At 34.0% G+C, this 12,161-nt stretch overlaps 1 protein-coding gene across 1 annotated transcript; it reads left to right on the plus strand.

The window, feature by feature from the left end:
* The first annotated feature begins 309 nt into the window (after nt 1-309).
* LOC106462212 (NADH dehydrogenase [ubiquinone] 1 alpha subcomplex subunit 8-like) lies at nt 310-4,243 on the plus strand. The gene is made up of 2 exons (XM_013922111.2): nt 310-520; nt 3,855-4,243. The coding sequence occupies exons 1-2, from the start codon at nt 351-353 to the stop codon at nt 4,075-4,077; spliced, it is 393 nt and encodes a 130-aa protein (XP_013777565.2). The 5' UTR covers nt 310-350; the 3' UTR covers nt 4,078-4,243.
* The last annotated feature ends 7,918 nt before the right edge of the window (nt 4,244-12,161 follow it).

The raw sequence follows: 12,161 nt of genomic DNA on the forward strand, positions 1-12,161 counted from the left end.
AATGACTGTCAAATTTATTAGAGTAAAAGTAACTGAATTTTATATTTTATTGTTTTTTAATTATGAAGATCTACTCTGTCAAATGAAAATGTATTCAAAAAAGATTAAACAAGTAATGAGAAGCCTCAACCCGAAGTGTCTTTTGAAGAAATATATCTGTTATGAAATATTTATGACATATTGTTAAAACTTAGAATTCCAACACCAAACACTAATTATGATAATAATTGACAGTATTCTGTGCATGTCATACTTATGTATTAGTCTGTGCTTCTAATACTTACAGCAACATTAGTTAAAGAAAACCTTTGAATATGACTACATTGCTGTTGGACCTTTCTTAGGAGTTCATGCTCTGCCGTAGAGAAGAAAAGGATCCACGAAAGTGTTTGGATGAAGGCAAAGCTGTCACCTCCTGTGCACTGGAATTTTTTCGTCAAGTCAAGAAAACATGCCGAGAGCCATTTGAAGCATATGCCCATTGCCTGGAGTATAGCAGTCCTGAAATGGCTTTTAAATAGTATGTGACAATTTGTTTTAGGAAACTGTAGTTGTGTGTGTAGTAGTGTTAGTGTAAATGAAATATTTAGCCAGGAAAGAATTCTAAAATCCAGTATTGATTTTATTAAAGAATAAATCTGCAAGTTTTTATATATAATACTAATGAAAAAATTCCATCTTGTAATTTTCCTGGTCAAAAATATAGAACTAGCAAAATCTTACTTATTATAATTTTCTTTCATGATTTGTATCTCAGATTTTAGGCACATTGATTTTCAATGTTTTGCTGGCTTTTAGTGTTCTAAATTGTATATTTATGGTCAAGATAAATTAGGTTTTTAGAAGAGTAAGACTATCCATGTAATTGACAAGAAATAAGTTTTTGTTACAGTGACATTCCAACTGTTCTACTGGTGCCATTGCCAGGCTTAAAATGAACATTACATAACATCTATTTTAATAAAGAATTTTGTGTTCCATGATTGAACTTGTAACAATGTAGTCACAATAACATCAGAATAGATACTTTGGTGTAATGTTACACAAACATGTGTGTGTGTATATATATATATATATATATATATATATAGTAATTTCTTTGAGAAAACTATTAAGTAAAGTTTGATTCATATGACAGAGTAATTATGAGGGATTGAAAAAGAATGAAAGATTATGATGGTTATAATTTTGTAAAATATATACATATGAAGATAACAGATGTCTAAATTATGCTGTTTCCCACTGTCAGTATTATTTTTTAAACTTACTTAAGATTGGTTTCCATACTTTTTGTCTCTGTTAATGAGGGTCTTCAATGAAGTATAAATTGTAAGGCATCCTTCTTGTTTTTATGTTTTAGAAATGTTCTTCCTTTGTAGTGTCCAGTTGATGGAAGCCATATTCTAGATAATATTCATTGATGGTGCTGTGTAATGGATCTACATTTTTATTCCTTTAATATGTTATTTTATCTGAATAGTTACACTTATCCCATTTTCACTTGCGTAGAATTTCCTGCATGTTAATGGCACCTCTATAGACCCCCACCCATTGATAAAGGTGGAAAGGAGTTTTTTGGGGTATACCAGCATTAGTCTAAAATTTTTATTTGCTCTGTAAGATGTTTTGATGTAAAATCATATAAATATTCAAGAAACCTGTTCTGAGGTTACTTTTACGTATGATATACATACAAATTTATGGGATTTTCTGAATTTTTATTCTTAGTCTTGACTTTTTCTGTGCATTTATGGATGAACTGAGTAAAATACCCAATTTTTTCAGTTTTAAGCTCATTTCCGTTTCAGCTTGTGCTTTTTTTCTTTATGGGTTATGTGGTGGGAAGATGCATGAAGGTATCGGAATGTGTGTTGGTTTGGAAAAGACATCAAATGATAAGAGTCATTTATTTTTGTTTATTTAAAAAACTGATGTTTCTGTTTCATTCCTTCTTAGATAGAGAGTATAATTCATGATTCTAATGCTATTGAGAAAGAATGGAAAATCTTCCATTTGATTTTCTTGAACAACAGTGGAAATATTGTCAACGTATCTTGACTTTTATATTCACCAAATTAAGGATGATGTTTTCAAATGTCTGCATATTTATGTTCACTGTTGGGGCTACTGTAATATAAACTATTTCCTGTGGTAGAATCACTATTTTGCAAAAAATATGTAGGTTGGTAAGTTTCTCATTTATTATATTAAACCAAGTGTTGGAACAACTAGTTCTTCTGTGACTTATTATTTCTGGGTGGTAGGTATGTGTTAATGCTGTTTGTATTAATTGCAAAATCTAGGAGGAGTATATAGTAATCTCTGTTCTATTAACTTGTTTTAGGTATACTTGTTCTTACAATTCATAAGTGTAACTTATTTTACAATTAACACTGGTGTTACCATTTTTGCACATTTTTGTTTTAAAGCAATTATACATTTTATGAATTAGAAATGTGTAATTACTTTAAAACAAAACAGATTGATATATATATATATATACTTTAATGAAAACATCTCAAATTTGTATAATTATCATTACATCTACTTTATTGCTGTCTCTAAAAGTGTACACATGAGTATATTCTGTCCTTTGGTGGGACAGTGGTAAGTCTATGGACTTATAATGCTAAGATCTGGGGTTTGATCTTGTGGCTTTGCTCTAAAAACAACAACAAAATCAAATAAATACCTTCTAATGAAGCTACATATATCTTTGTATTAGTACAGATTGTAATGTAAAGTTGAAATTAATTGTATTTTTTACTTTATTTTCAAAAATATTACATAATTGATTGATAATGCAATGCTTATCAGATAGGCAGTAGCACTGCTGATATAGGGATGGCTTGGATTGTTCATCGAAATGATATTCAACATATCTCCTCTATAGGTCATCAGAATTTTACAATACTATACAGTGTTTCCTTTTATAACAGTATCTATGTAATGGCTGAGTAACAAGTTCTGGGAATGTCTGTAAATATCATAGCAAAAAGTTTGAATTTCTTCTTTTTTATTACATGATAACTCAAAAACCAAAACAGTGGTGTCAAACAAATTTACTGAGGTGACATAGTTTCAAACTGAGTATCTGCTTTTATAAGAATTATTAACTAGTAGTAATTAAAGAAAAATCATAATTCTAGTGTAAACGATGTTATCATTACCCCTTGAAGTTAGCTTTCTTAGAGAAAGTTGGTGTTCCTTTAAAAAGTTGAAGTACAGGATGAAACAGGAATTACTAGCAAATAATAGATAAACAATAATTTTTACAGTTGTAACCTCATTGCATTTAGAACTTGGTTATAAATACAACCTTCATATGTCTATTGAAACACTGCATTAACAAAAACAAGTAAAGAAAAACTTTTCAAAAAAGGAAGTAAATGTAGGGATGGCTAATATCAACCTTTCATAAAGAATGCAAACAAGACAGTGGGGATGGCAATTGCATTATTCATACATAATATCACAGGCAAGATATAGCATATAGCAATATATATATATAATTATTCAATCACAACTGAGCTTAATTAATCCTATTTATGTCTGTTAACATTCTAACACACTGTGTGTCTGTGCTATCATATAGGGATGATACAAATGCCATCTCTACTATCTTGTTTGCACTGTAGGATTTAATAAATATTTAATTTAGTTAATGTGTTGAATTAGTAGTAGGTGTTTATCGTACAACAGTATTTATTTCTGGCATTTAGTAAAATATCCAAACTGTATGTACAAGTTCCTTATAAGTATAGGAAAAGCATGTTGAAATGTTTAACCAAAGGTACTAAATATTAATAATTATTTCTTTCAGTGTTTGTCTTATAAAAGTAAATGTAACTTAGTTGCAGAAAGACTCAAGCTGCTTTGGATAACTGCATGATGGACAAAATGGGTTTGGATAGGCCAGAACTTGGATATTTCAGTCGACCACGAGTTCACAAGACTCAGCGACCTAAGCCAGAACCCGAGACCCTACCCAAGTATCCAAATCAAATACCAAGCCTACCTGATGATTTTCCTCGAGAACCTGCCAAACATGGCTCTCGTTGGTTTTTCTTTAACTAGATGAGTTTGTTTATTAGGAAGATTAATTCAAAAAGAAAGGAAGTTCATAGAATGTAGTTTTCAAGTTCTCAAACACGTAGGAATCTTGTGTACTGTTTACTCTCGAGTGAGCTGTGAAATGTAAACATTCTAGAAATTTAATAAACTTCATGTTTGGTAATCACTTTTTATTTGTTTATGTGTCACTAACAATATACAGTGAAGTAGTCAAATCGAAGTCTTGTTTTGTGTAGTAGTAACGAGATACAAATAAATGGTGGTGTTATGTAGCCAAAAAACAATTGTACTTCATGAACTGTTGTGTGAGCTAAATCAGACGGAGGAATGTTATTATTAATTACAGATTTGTTAGAAATCATAAATGCATATATATATTTTAAGCAAACCTTTAGAACAATTTTTTTCATTCTATAATTAGTTTAATTATAATCAAAAACATTTTTTTATTACATTAAGGGTTTTATCTGTAGATGATGATATTTTTTTCAGTTTGCAAAAGTTACACAATTTTGAGGAGCAAATAGACTATGCTTTCATGTATTCACATTTCTGACTCATCTTGAGGCCCTGACAGTCCATGACAGGAGTTGTCTGTTACTGTTTTTATTGGTGAATGAAGCCACTCTGATGGTCAACGATGTTACCACCATTGTGAAACAGATGGTTGGTTCCATTCTAATCTTGGATCTAGAATTCCTGAACTGAGTTGACATTTTCCCTCTTTCTCCAAGTATTTTTTTGCTGAATCTTGGACTAACTTGTTACACGAGCCTCCTTCTTTTGACTTTCATCTCTTTCCTCCCTCTCCATATATTCATGTTTATTCCACTATTTTTTGCATCAAAATTGTTTTGAATTCCAGCTGCATTGTCCTCCCAGACCTAGAAATCTCATCCCTAGACCAGCCCTTGAATCTCTTCTTCCAGCTTTGGAATATTCTACTTTTCATTCTTTGTTTCTCATTTGCTCTCATCCTGCTTCTCTTAATCTTGCTTTTGCTCAGCTTTTCTTCTGTCTGACCACACTTTACATTCTTTCAAAGGCATTACATTACATCCTCGACAGCTTTGCTGGGGAAAGAGTTGCCATCACCTGTTCTCCATCTTGGCCTCAATTTCTAAAATTTTCTACAGTGTCCCAATTCACTTGGTTTATCTTTTTCCTGAATTTGCATGTTCAGGACATCTCACTTTCTGGAGCTGCTTCCATATGTTTTATTTTGAGGACTTCTGTATGGCACCCTTCCTACATAATGAGGTTTTTTTTTAGTTTCTCATCTGTTGGAAACTTCATCTGAGTCGGTTCATCGGCAGTATTCTCTACTCACTTTGGTTTTCCTCTTTGGTCAATCCAGGGGATTCCTACAGATTTCTTGTTCAGGAGATTCTCATACAGCCATCACCTGTCCTGCTCCTCATCATTTCAGTACTTTCTGATGCCCCCTCCTCTCTTGGAGGGCTGGGCATAGTGGATTATGAAGAATTGAACTTGTTTCTGGAATCACTTTTTTGGCATTGATCTTGTGGGAGCTTGGCTCTCTCTCACTTTATGTACCTGTAGACTTCCTTTGCAGAATAACTTCATGTCATACAGGTGCTTTCTCATAGGTTTTCCCTGTCTTTCCACACTTAACATCCTCTTTCTAGCCCCTCAGTTCCTTTGCTTCTTTGACACCTGCAGAAGTCTGTGCCTTTTCTCCAGGTTATGAATGCTGTGTACCAGGTTCTCAACCTCAGTCTATGGTTTTATCTTTGTTATTTTGTCATCCTCTTTGGACAAGTGATTGGTGACCTTATTGTTCTGTCATCCTCAAACCAAGTTTTTGACATCCTTCAAATCAACATTGACAATTTTTCTCTCCCTTACTGTGGATGACTAGGGTCAGTGTTTCAGTTGCATTGCTTTACACCCTGATTTGTTGACCACTTGTATTTTCCTCTGATTCATTCACTGTGGTTGAATTTTTAAGTTACAGTCCCTTCCACTCAGGTTGTCTGCAGCCCCATATGTTTTCATTCAGATCCTGAGAGCACTTGGATGGATTGTGTTTTTGTTGGGCCTACTTTTCCTGTACAGTTTGAACATCTGGCTGATTTTAGTCTACCAAAAGAAGCATCTGTGGCTGTGACTTCCCTTCTTCAGGAGTCATCTTATTTGGTTTGACTGGTCAAGCTTCTCAAGTCCATCTTACTCCATCCAGTACTTGATTTACTTACATAAGTTCAATGTTGAGTCAACAGTTAGTTTACAGATTTACAATGCTATAGTCTGGAGTTTGTTTTCGCTTGGTGGCTGGAATGCAGGTGGCATGTTGTGTAGTTTGTGCCAAAACAGTAATACAGTACCTTATATTATTATCAGTCATTATATTTTAATGGAGTCTTTTAAATTTGTTTGCAGGTCAGGTTCAGTCTACTCCTTTAAGTCTTCAGACAAGGAGTTTCAGGTTACCAAAACTTTCATGCCTCCTTCTCTTCCTTGATTAGAGGTTCTGTCTTTTTTGGAGATTCTGACTTTTCTTGAGTCTCTTTTTCCTCTCATATGCACCCATATATATCCTTTTAGTGGCCTCTCCTTGTATCTTATCATTTCTCACTTTCATGGGGACTCACTCAATCCCACATAACCCTTGGCATTCCTCTCCCCTCAAATTCCACATCAAGTAAGAAATAACAAAGTGTTAAGCCTAGATGCCCCTGCCAAGTGCCTACTCTTAAGATGTGATTTTCTACAAGCCTGCCTAGGCAATATATATTCCAGGCTGCACTTCAGGAGAAAAAACAACAATGACAGCATCAGGTGTGATTCTGCCTTTACATTTGGCTAGTGCCATCTGTTCCTATTCATGGTAACCCATTGCATAATCTATCATTGTGAGACATTATGCAGAAAGTTCCTGTTTGTTCCATGTACCTCTCTGTTGTTCTACCCTTTTCAAATTATGCTCCATTTTCCTACTGGTAGAGTAATTCAATCCCTTGCTTTCCATCCCCAAACTATTGTGGAGGTTGGTATGGAGAGTTATATTTTGGGTCAGTGTAATCCCACTGGTATAAGATAAAGTTGATTGGTAGAAGGGCTGAGGTTTTTACCTAGAAGTGTAGTACAGGTTACTTCATACACTTAGAACCAGACCAATACCAGCCGGCTGCATCTTGTGTGCTCTTCAGGATGTAGGTCTGGAATTATTCATCTTTGCATCTGCTTATTCTGATAAGTATTTAAAGTAAGTATTTTCTCCAATACTGTACAGCTTGACTTATTGCTCTAGCCGCCCTACTCATACATGCTTTATTTATTAGGTTTGGCCCCTAGTGGGGCTGACACACTCTTAGTTTTCTCATTTCAATGCTATATATCATCAGAAAGATGCTCATCTTTTGTAATTTTCTTTATCTACATTGATCCCTCCACAATCTTACAAATGTGGGACTGTAGCTCCCACATTATTGTTATTAACTTTTGAAAATAATTACATTTATATCATTACTAACAGATTTTGATAACTGATTTTGTACTTTGTGATTGTTTTAAGTGGCACATTATTTGCAACCATTTATAGCCATTTCTAATTTGAACTACTGACCAGAGGGAGGGAAACCAGTCAGCAGCACATGCTGTCCCAAGAACTAAATAATAGGATTGGTCACCACTTTGATTAATAATGAGCCCATACCTGAAAGAACAGTTCATTTTTAGGGGCATCACGATTTAAATCTGGGACCCTCTGATATGCACTGGCATATTAACCACTAGGCCTAACATAGTCCAAATTATCAGCAATTTTCAAAAACAGTCTATGCTTTCAAATAATTTACAATGAAATTGAAACTAGAATTGATTTACCCATTGCTTTTAAGTATATAACTTTTTTTTTTTAAATCAAACAATCAGTTTTAAATATTCTTATCTCAAAAAAAAAGTTTGTTTTGGATTTATTATTCCCATATGTATCTACTAAAAATTACAAAAAAAAATTCTTTGTTAAAATGTGAAAATATTAAAATATAACATTTTTTTTCAACAAAGAGTGATGATTATAGAGATTTATCACATGCTGCTCGAGATATGAATTTGTTTTGTGTGTCAGATAACGGCTGTCAGACATGTAACAGTGTGGACATCACTACCCGGATTAGGTCCTTGCTGAAATTGAATACAACTGGAGTTGACATTTTCTGCAAATAAATAACCACCGACTACTTGACTCATGCGTGGAATATATAAAACAATGTATACAAGAAGCAAACAAACGTTTAGTTAACAAAGTTCTTTAGACATCAATGAATGTACAATCCTGATCAGTTTGCAACCATCGAGTTTGATTTAGTTACGTAGCTGTGATAATACATGATCTTGAGGTTTTGGTTATGATACCTCTTTGGAAAAGAAATAAAGAATGAATAAACATTAGATTTTGTAAATGTTTTAATTGTAGCCCAAAAATATATATATTAAAAAGGGCTTTTCGAAGAATTAAACTTTAACAAATAATTAAAACACGATACATTAAAACGTTAACTTGATTCCTTAGTATATAACAATATTCATGTAGAAACCTTGGAACAAATGACTAGTTTTTATATGTTTTGTAAATAATAATAAATCGTGCCAAGCTAATTGAGACACATTCAGTCTGTTAAGTGACGAATGTGATATGAATCTGTATCCTTTTGATTGGGGACCTAGCATGGCCAAGTGGTTCGAATCCCCGTCCCCCCAAACATGCTCGCCCTTTCAGCTGTGAGGGCATTATAATGTGACAGTCAATTCGTTGGTAAAAGAGTAGCCCAAGAGTTGGCGGTGGGTGTTGATGGGCACCTGCCTTACCTCTAGTCTTTAAATTTTTAATTAGGGACGGCTAGCTCAGAGAGCCTTCGTGTAGCTTTGCGCGAAATTCAAAACCAAACCTTTTGATTGGTTCACGTCAGTGGTATTGACAAGCTGTTGCCAGAGTATAGTCACAGTGCTGCCAACTTTTAGGATTTTCTTTGAGTGAGAATTTTGAAAAAGTAATATTTTAGTTCACATTGAATTGCTTCAAGTTCCGAAGACGATCGGTCGCTTTCTGGAATTCTCCCCATAGAATTGTTTTTATTTGATAAAGCATAATGGGTCTGTGTAAATTTTTCATGGATCGATGTGTTATTGAAAACTTATTTTGATCAAAACGTGAAATTATTTTGCTAATGCGCGTGAACGTGAGAATAGGCCTCGCTCAGTGGGTGAGTGTTGGTTGATCTGCCACCAGGATTTGCCCACATTGCAGACTGCACTTTGGTCTGGTTTTTTTGTATGTATGTATGCAGAACCTGTGTTGAGTCTGTATTTGTCTAACTCCATAATTATAATTAATTTCGTAAATATTTGCCCAACTTACCAACTGATCGAAGTCACTTGTAAAACTTCAACATTTTTAATACAGTTAGAATTGCTTAAGAGATGTTATCAGCAAACTTGGCTAATTGACTAGTTATGTCACTATCAATGATACCAATTAAAAAACTTCCATTTGTTTTCTCTCATCCAATCACGCTACAAGTAAATTTTTTAGTTATTCCCCAATTCCTACCAATGTGACTTTCGTAGCTAATCTGAGTGACATCTTATCAAACACTTTTTAAAATCGAGTATATGAAGTTCATTTTAACATTTCAGTTTTTTTCTACTTACCACCAAGGGATTAGCCCCCCCCCTTTAGTGGCACAGCGGTATGTCTGCAGACTTGCAACGCTAGAAACCGGGTTTCTATACCCATGGTGGGCAGAGCACAGATAGCCCATTGTGTAGCTTTGTGCTTAACTTCAAACAGACTAAAGGATTAATATCTACACGATTCAGGATAACTTCAGTATTTTCCGTAGAATGTTGTGGGTCAGGTTCCTAATATCTTCTGTAAAAACAGAAGAGAAGAAGTAGAAGCTCAACCACCTCACAATCTTCAACAAGAACCTTGCTATTAGCATCTTTCTAGAGGCCCAATCGCCATTTTGACATTTTACTTACCTTTAACATACTGTAAAAATCCTTGCTGTTAGTTAGAGCATTATCATTCAACCCTTTCTCATAAGCACTCCTTGATTTTCTAATTTTCCATTTTAACCAGATCTCGTTTTCCTCTAGTACACTAAAAATTTCGTCCTATCTGTCAATTTAAACTTCTTAAATTTGTATCATTTATCCCTGTTTTTATCTTTCATATCTTTTGTGATTTCTTTCATATACTTGTAAATGCAGTAAAATGATTAAAACTTAGAAGAGTAAGTAAGGCAGAAAAGTGCTTAGAAACTGAGTTATTAACACGCATGTCAACTATCATCATTATCTCAGTACGTTGAATTTACAATAGAACTGTTCATGTTTCACTGAAGTTCGTGATTTTTAAATAATGCTATCTTCTATAACCTGAATACTTTTATATTAATGACTTACTGCTGGGATATTTCTTCGTGGAAGAATTTATTATGCATAAATTAATGTCGAACATTACAGAAGTTTGTTTAATTACAGTTGTGATGTTATATATAATTAAATGATCACAGGTAGGCAAAGAACGATTTATAGAGCTTGTACCGAACTTCAGAACGGTAAAAAATATGTTAGCTCTAACCTTTCACCTATCAACAACATAAAACACAACAATTTTTTTATCACCACACCTTGTGCCAGAAATTGCTAATTAAGTTACTAGTCTATTTAATAATTTGATCATTGATGTAAAAACTGAATTCAAACTTTCACATAAAATCAACACCTTACTAACTAACCTGAAAGAAACACAACTAAAGGAACAAAAGGCATATATAATATCCCGCAAAGGACACCAAGGTCACATGCGTAGAGGTGAATTCCAGATATCCGATTTAACTTACCATTAATATGAAATAGGTCACAAAATACTTTGGGATGAAATTATTTTCCTACACCAACTCAAAACTACAAAAGAAAGAGATTGTTTAGAAACCATAGAAATAATCAAAGCAAACGATCTTTTACTGAACCGTGATAATGACTCTAGCAACATCAGCCGAACTTGGCAAAGTCTACTCACCTTTCATGCACTTGAACTTTACCTATATTCTGTCATCTGCTGACACCATTTCCGGTACATTTAATCCCTGTGTCTTTTGTCTTTGTAACAACATATTAACATCGTATTGTTTAGTACTGATCACACACTCCGCGTCTAATTCTTTTGACACTGGGTTTATAGATTTCTGCCGCCCTGAAGGACCACAAGTCCGAAATTCGCCGTTTGTTTGAATTTTGATTATTCCGTCCTGTAAAACAAACACCGAACGTGTAGCCACTTTAGCAACAAATTCTGTACCAAAGATTTTGCCCCTACCACAACCTCGAGCGGGGCGAAGGGGAACAGCAGTTTCAGAGCACCCAGATTGTCTTCCAAAGAAAACCTCAGAAGACTTCAAATCGAAATTCTTGCCAGTACTTGTAGTTGTAATATCATACCTGAAGAAGACAGACCATGTAGTATGTTCCACCATCAAGAAAACTATTACTTATGATTATACATCTTTATTTGCCTACTTATTATTATATTAGCGTAATTGGCTTCCTTATTCAAGTACACATGTGACCACCAACATCCTTTTCTTATTGGTTTTGAATGATTACAGGATACATTAAATGGAATCTTCCTTCAACATCCTTTTCTTATTGGTTTTGAATGGTTACAGGATAAATTAATTGGAATCTTCATTCAACATAATTTTCTTATTGGTTTTGAATGGTTACAGGACACATTAATTGGAATCTTCCTTCAACATCCTTTTCTTATTGGTTTGGAATGGGTGCAGGATACATTAATTGGAATCTTCCTTCAACATCCTTTTCTTATTGGTTTGGAATGGGTGCAGGATACATCAAATGGAATCTTCCTTCAACATCCTTTTCTTATTGGTTTGGAATGGTTACAGGATACATTAATTGGAATCTTCCTTCAACATCCTTTTCTTATTGGTTTTGAATGGGTTGCAGGATACATCAAATGGAATCTTCCTTCAACATCCTTTTCTTATTGGTTTGGAATGGTTACAGGATACATTAAAATGGAATCTTTCTAG

The sequence above is a fragment of the Limulus polyphemus genome, unplaced genomic scaffold, assembly GCF_000517525.1.
Source record: "Limulus polyphemus unplaced genomic scaffold, Limulus_polyphemus-2.1.2 Scaffold1119, whole genome shotgun sequence".
Classification (NCBI taxonomy): domain Eukaryota; kingdom Metazoa; phylum Arthropoda; class Merostomata; order Xiphosura; family Limulidae; genus Limulus; species Limulus polyphemus.

Coding starts and splice junctions, on each gene's coding strand:
- LOC106462212 (XM_013922111.2), top strand. CDS start 351: ATGCTCTGCCGTAGAGAAGAAAAGGATCCACGAAAGTGTTTGGATGAA. Junction 521..3,854: donor CCTGAAATGGCTTTTAAATA/GTATGTGACAAT, acceptor AATGTAACTTAG/TTGCAGAAAGACTCAAGCTG.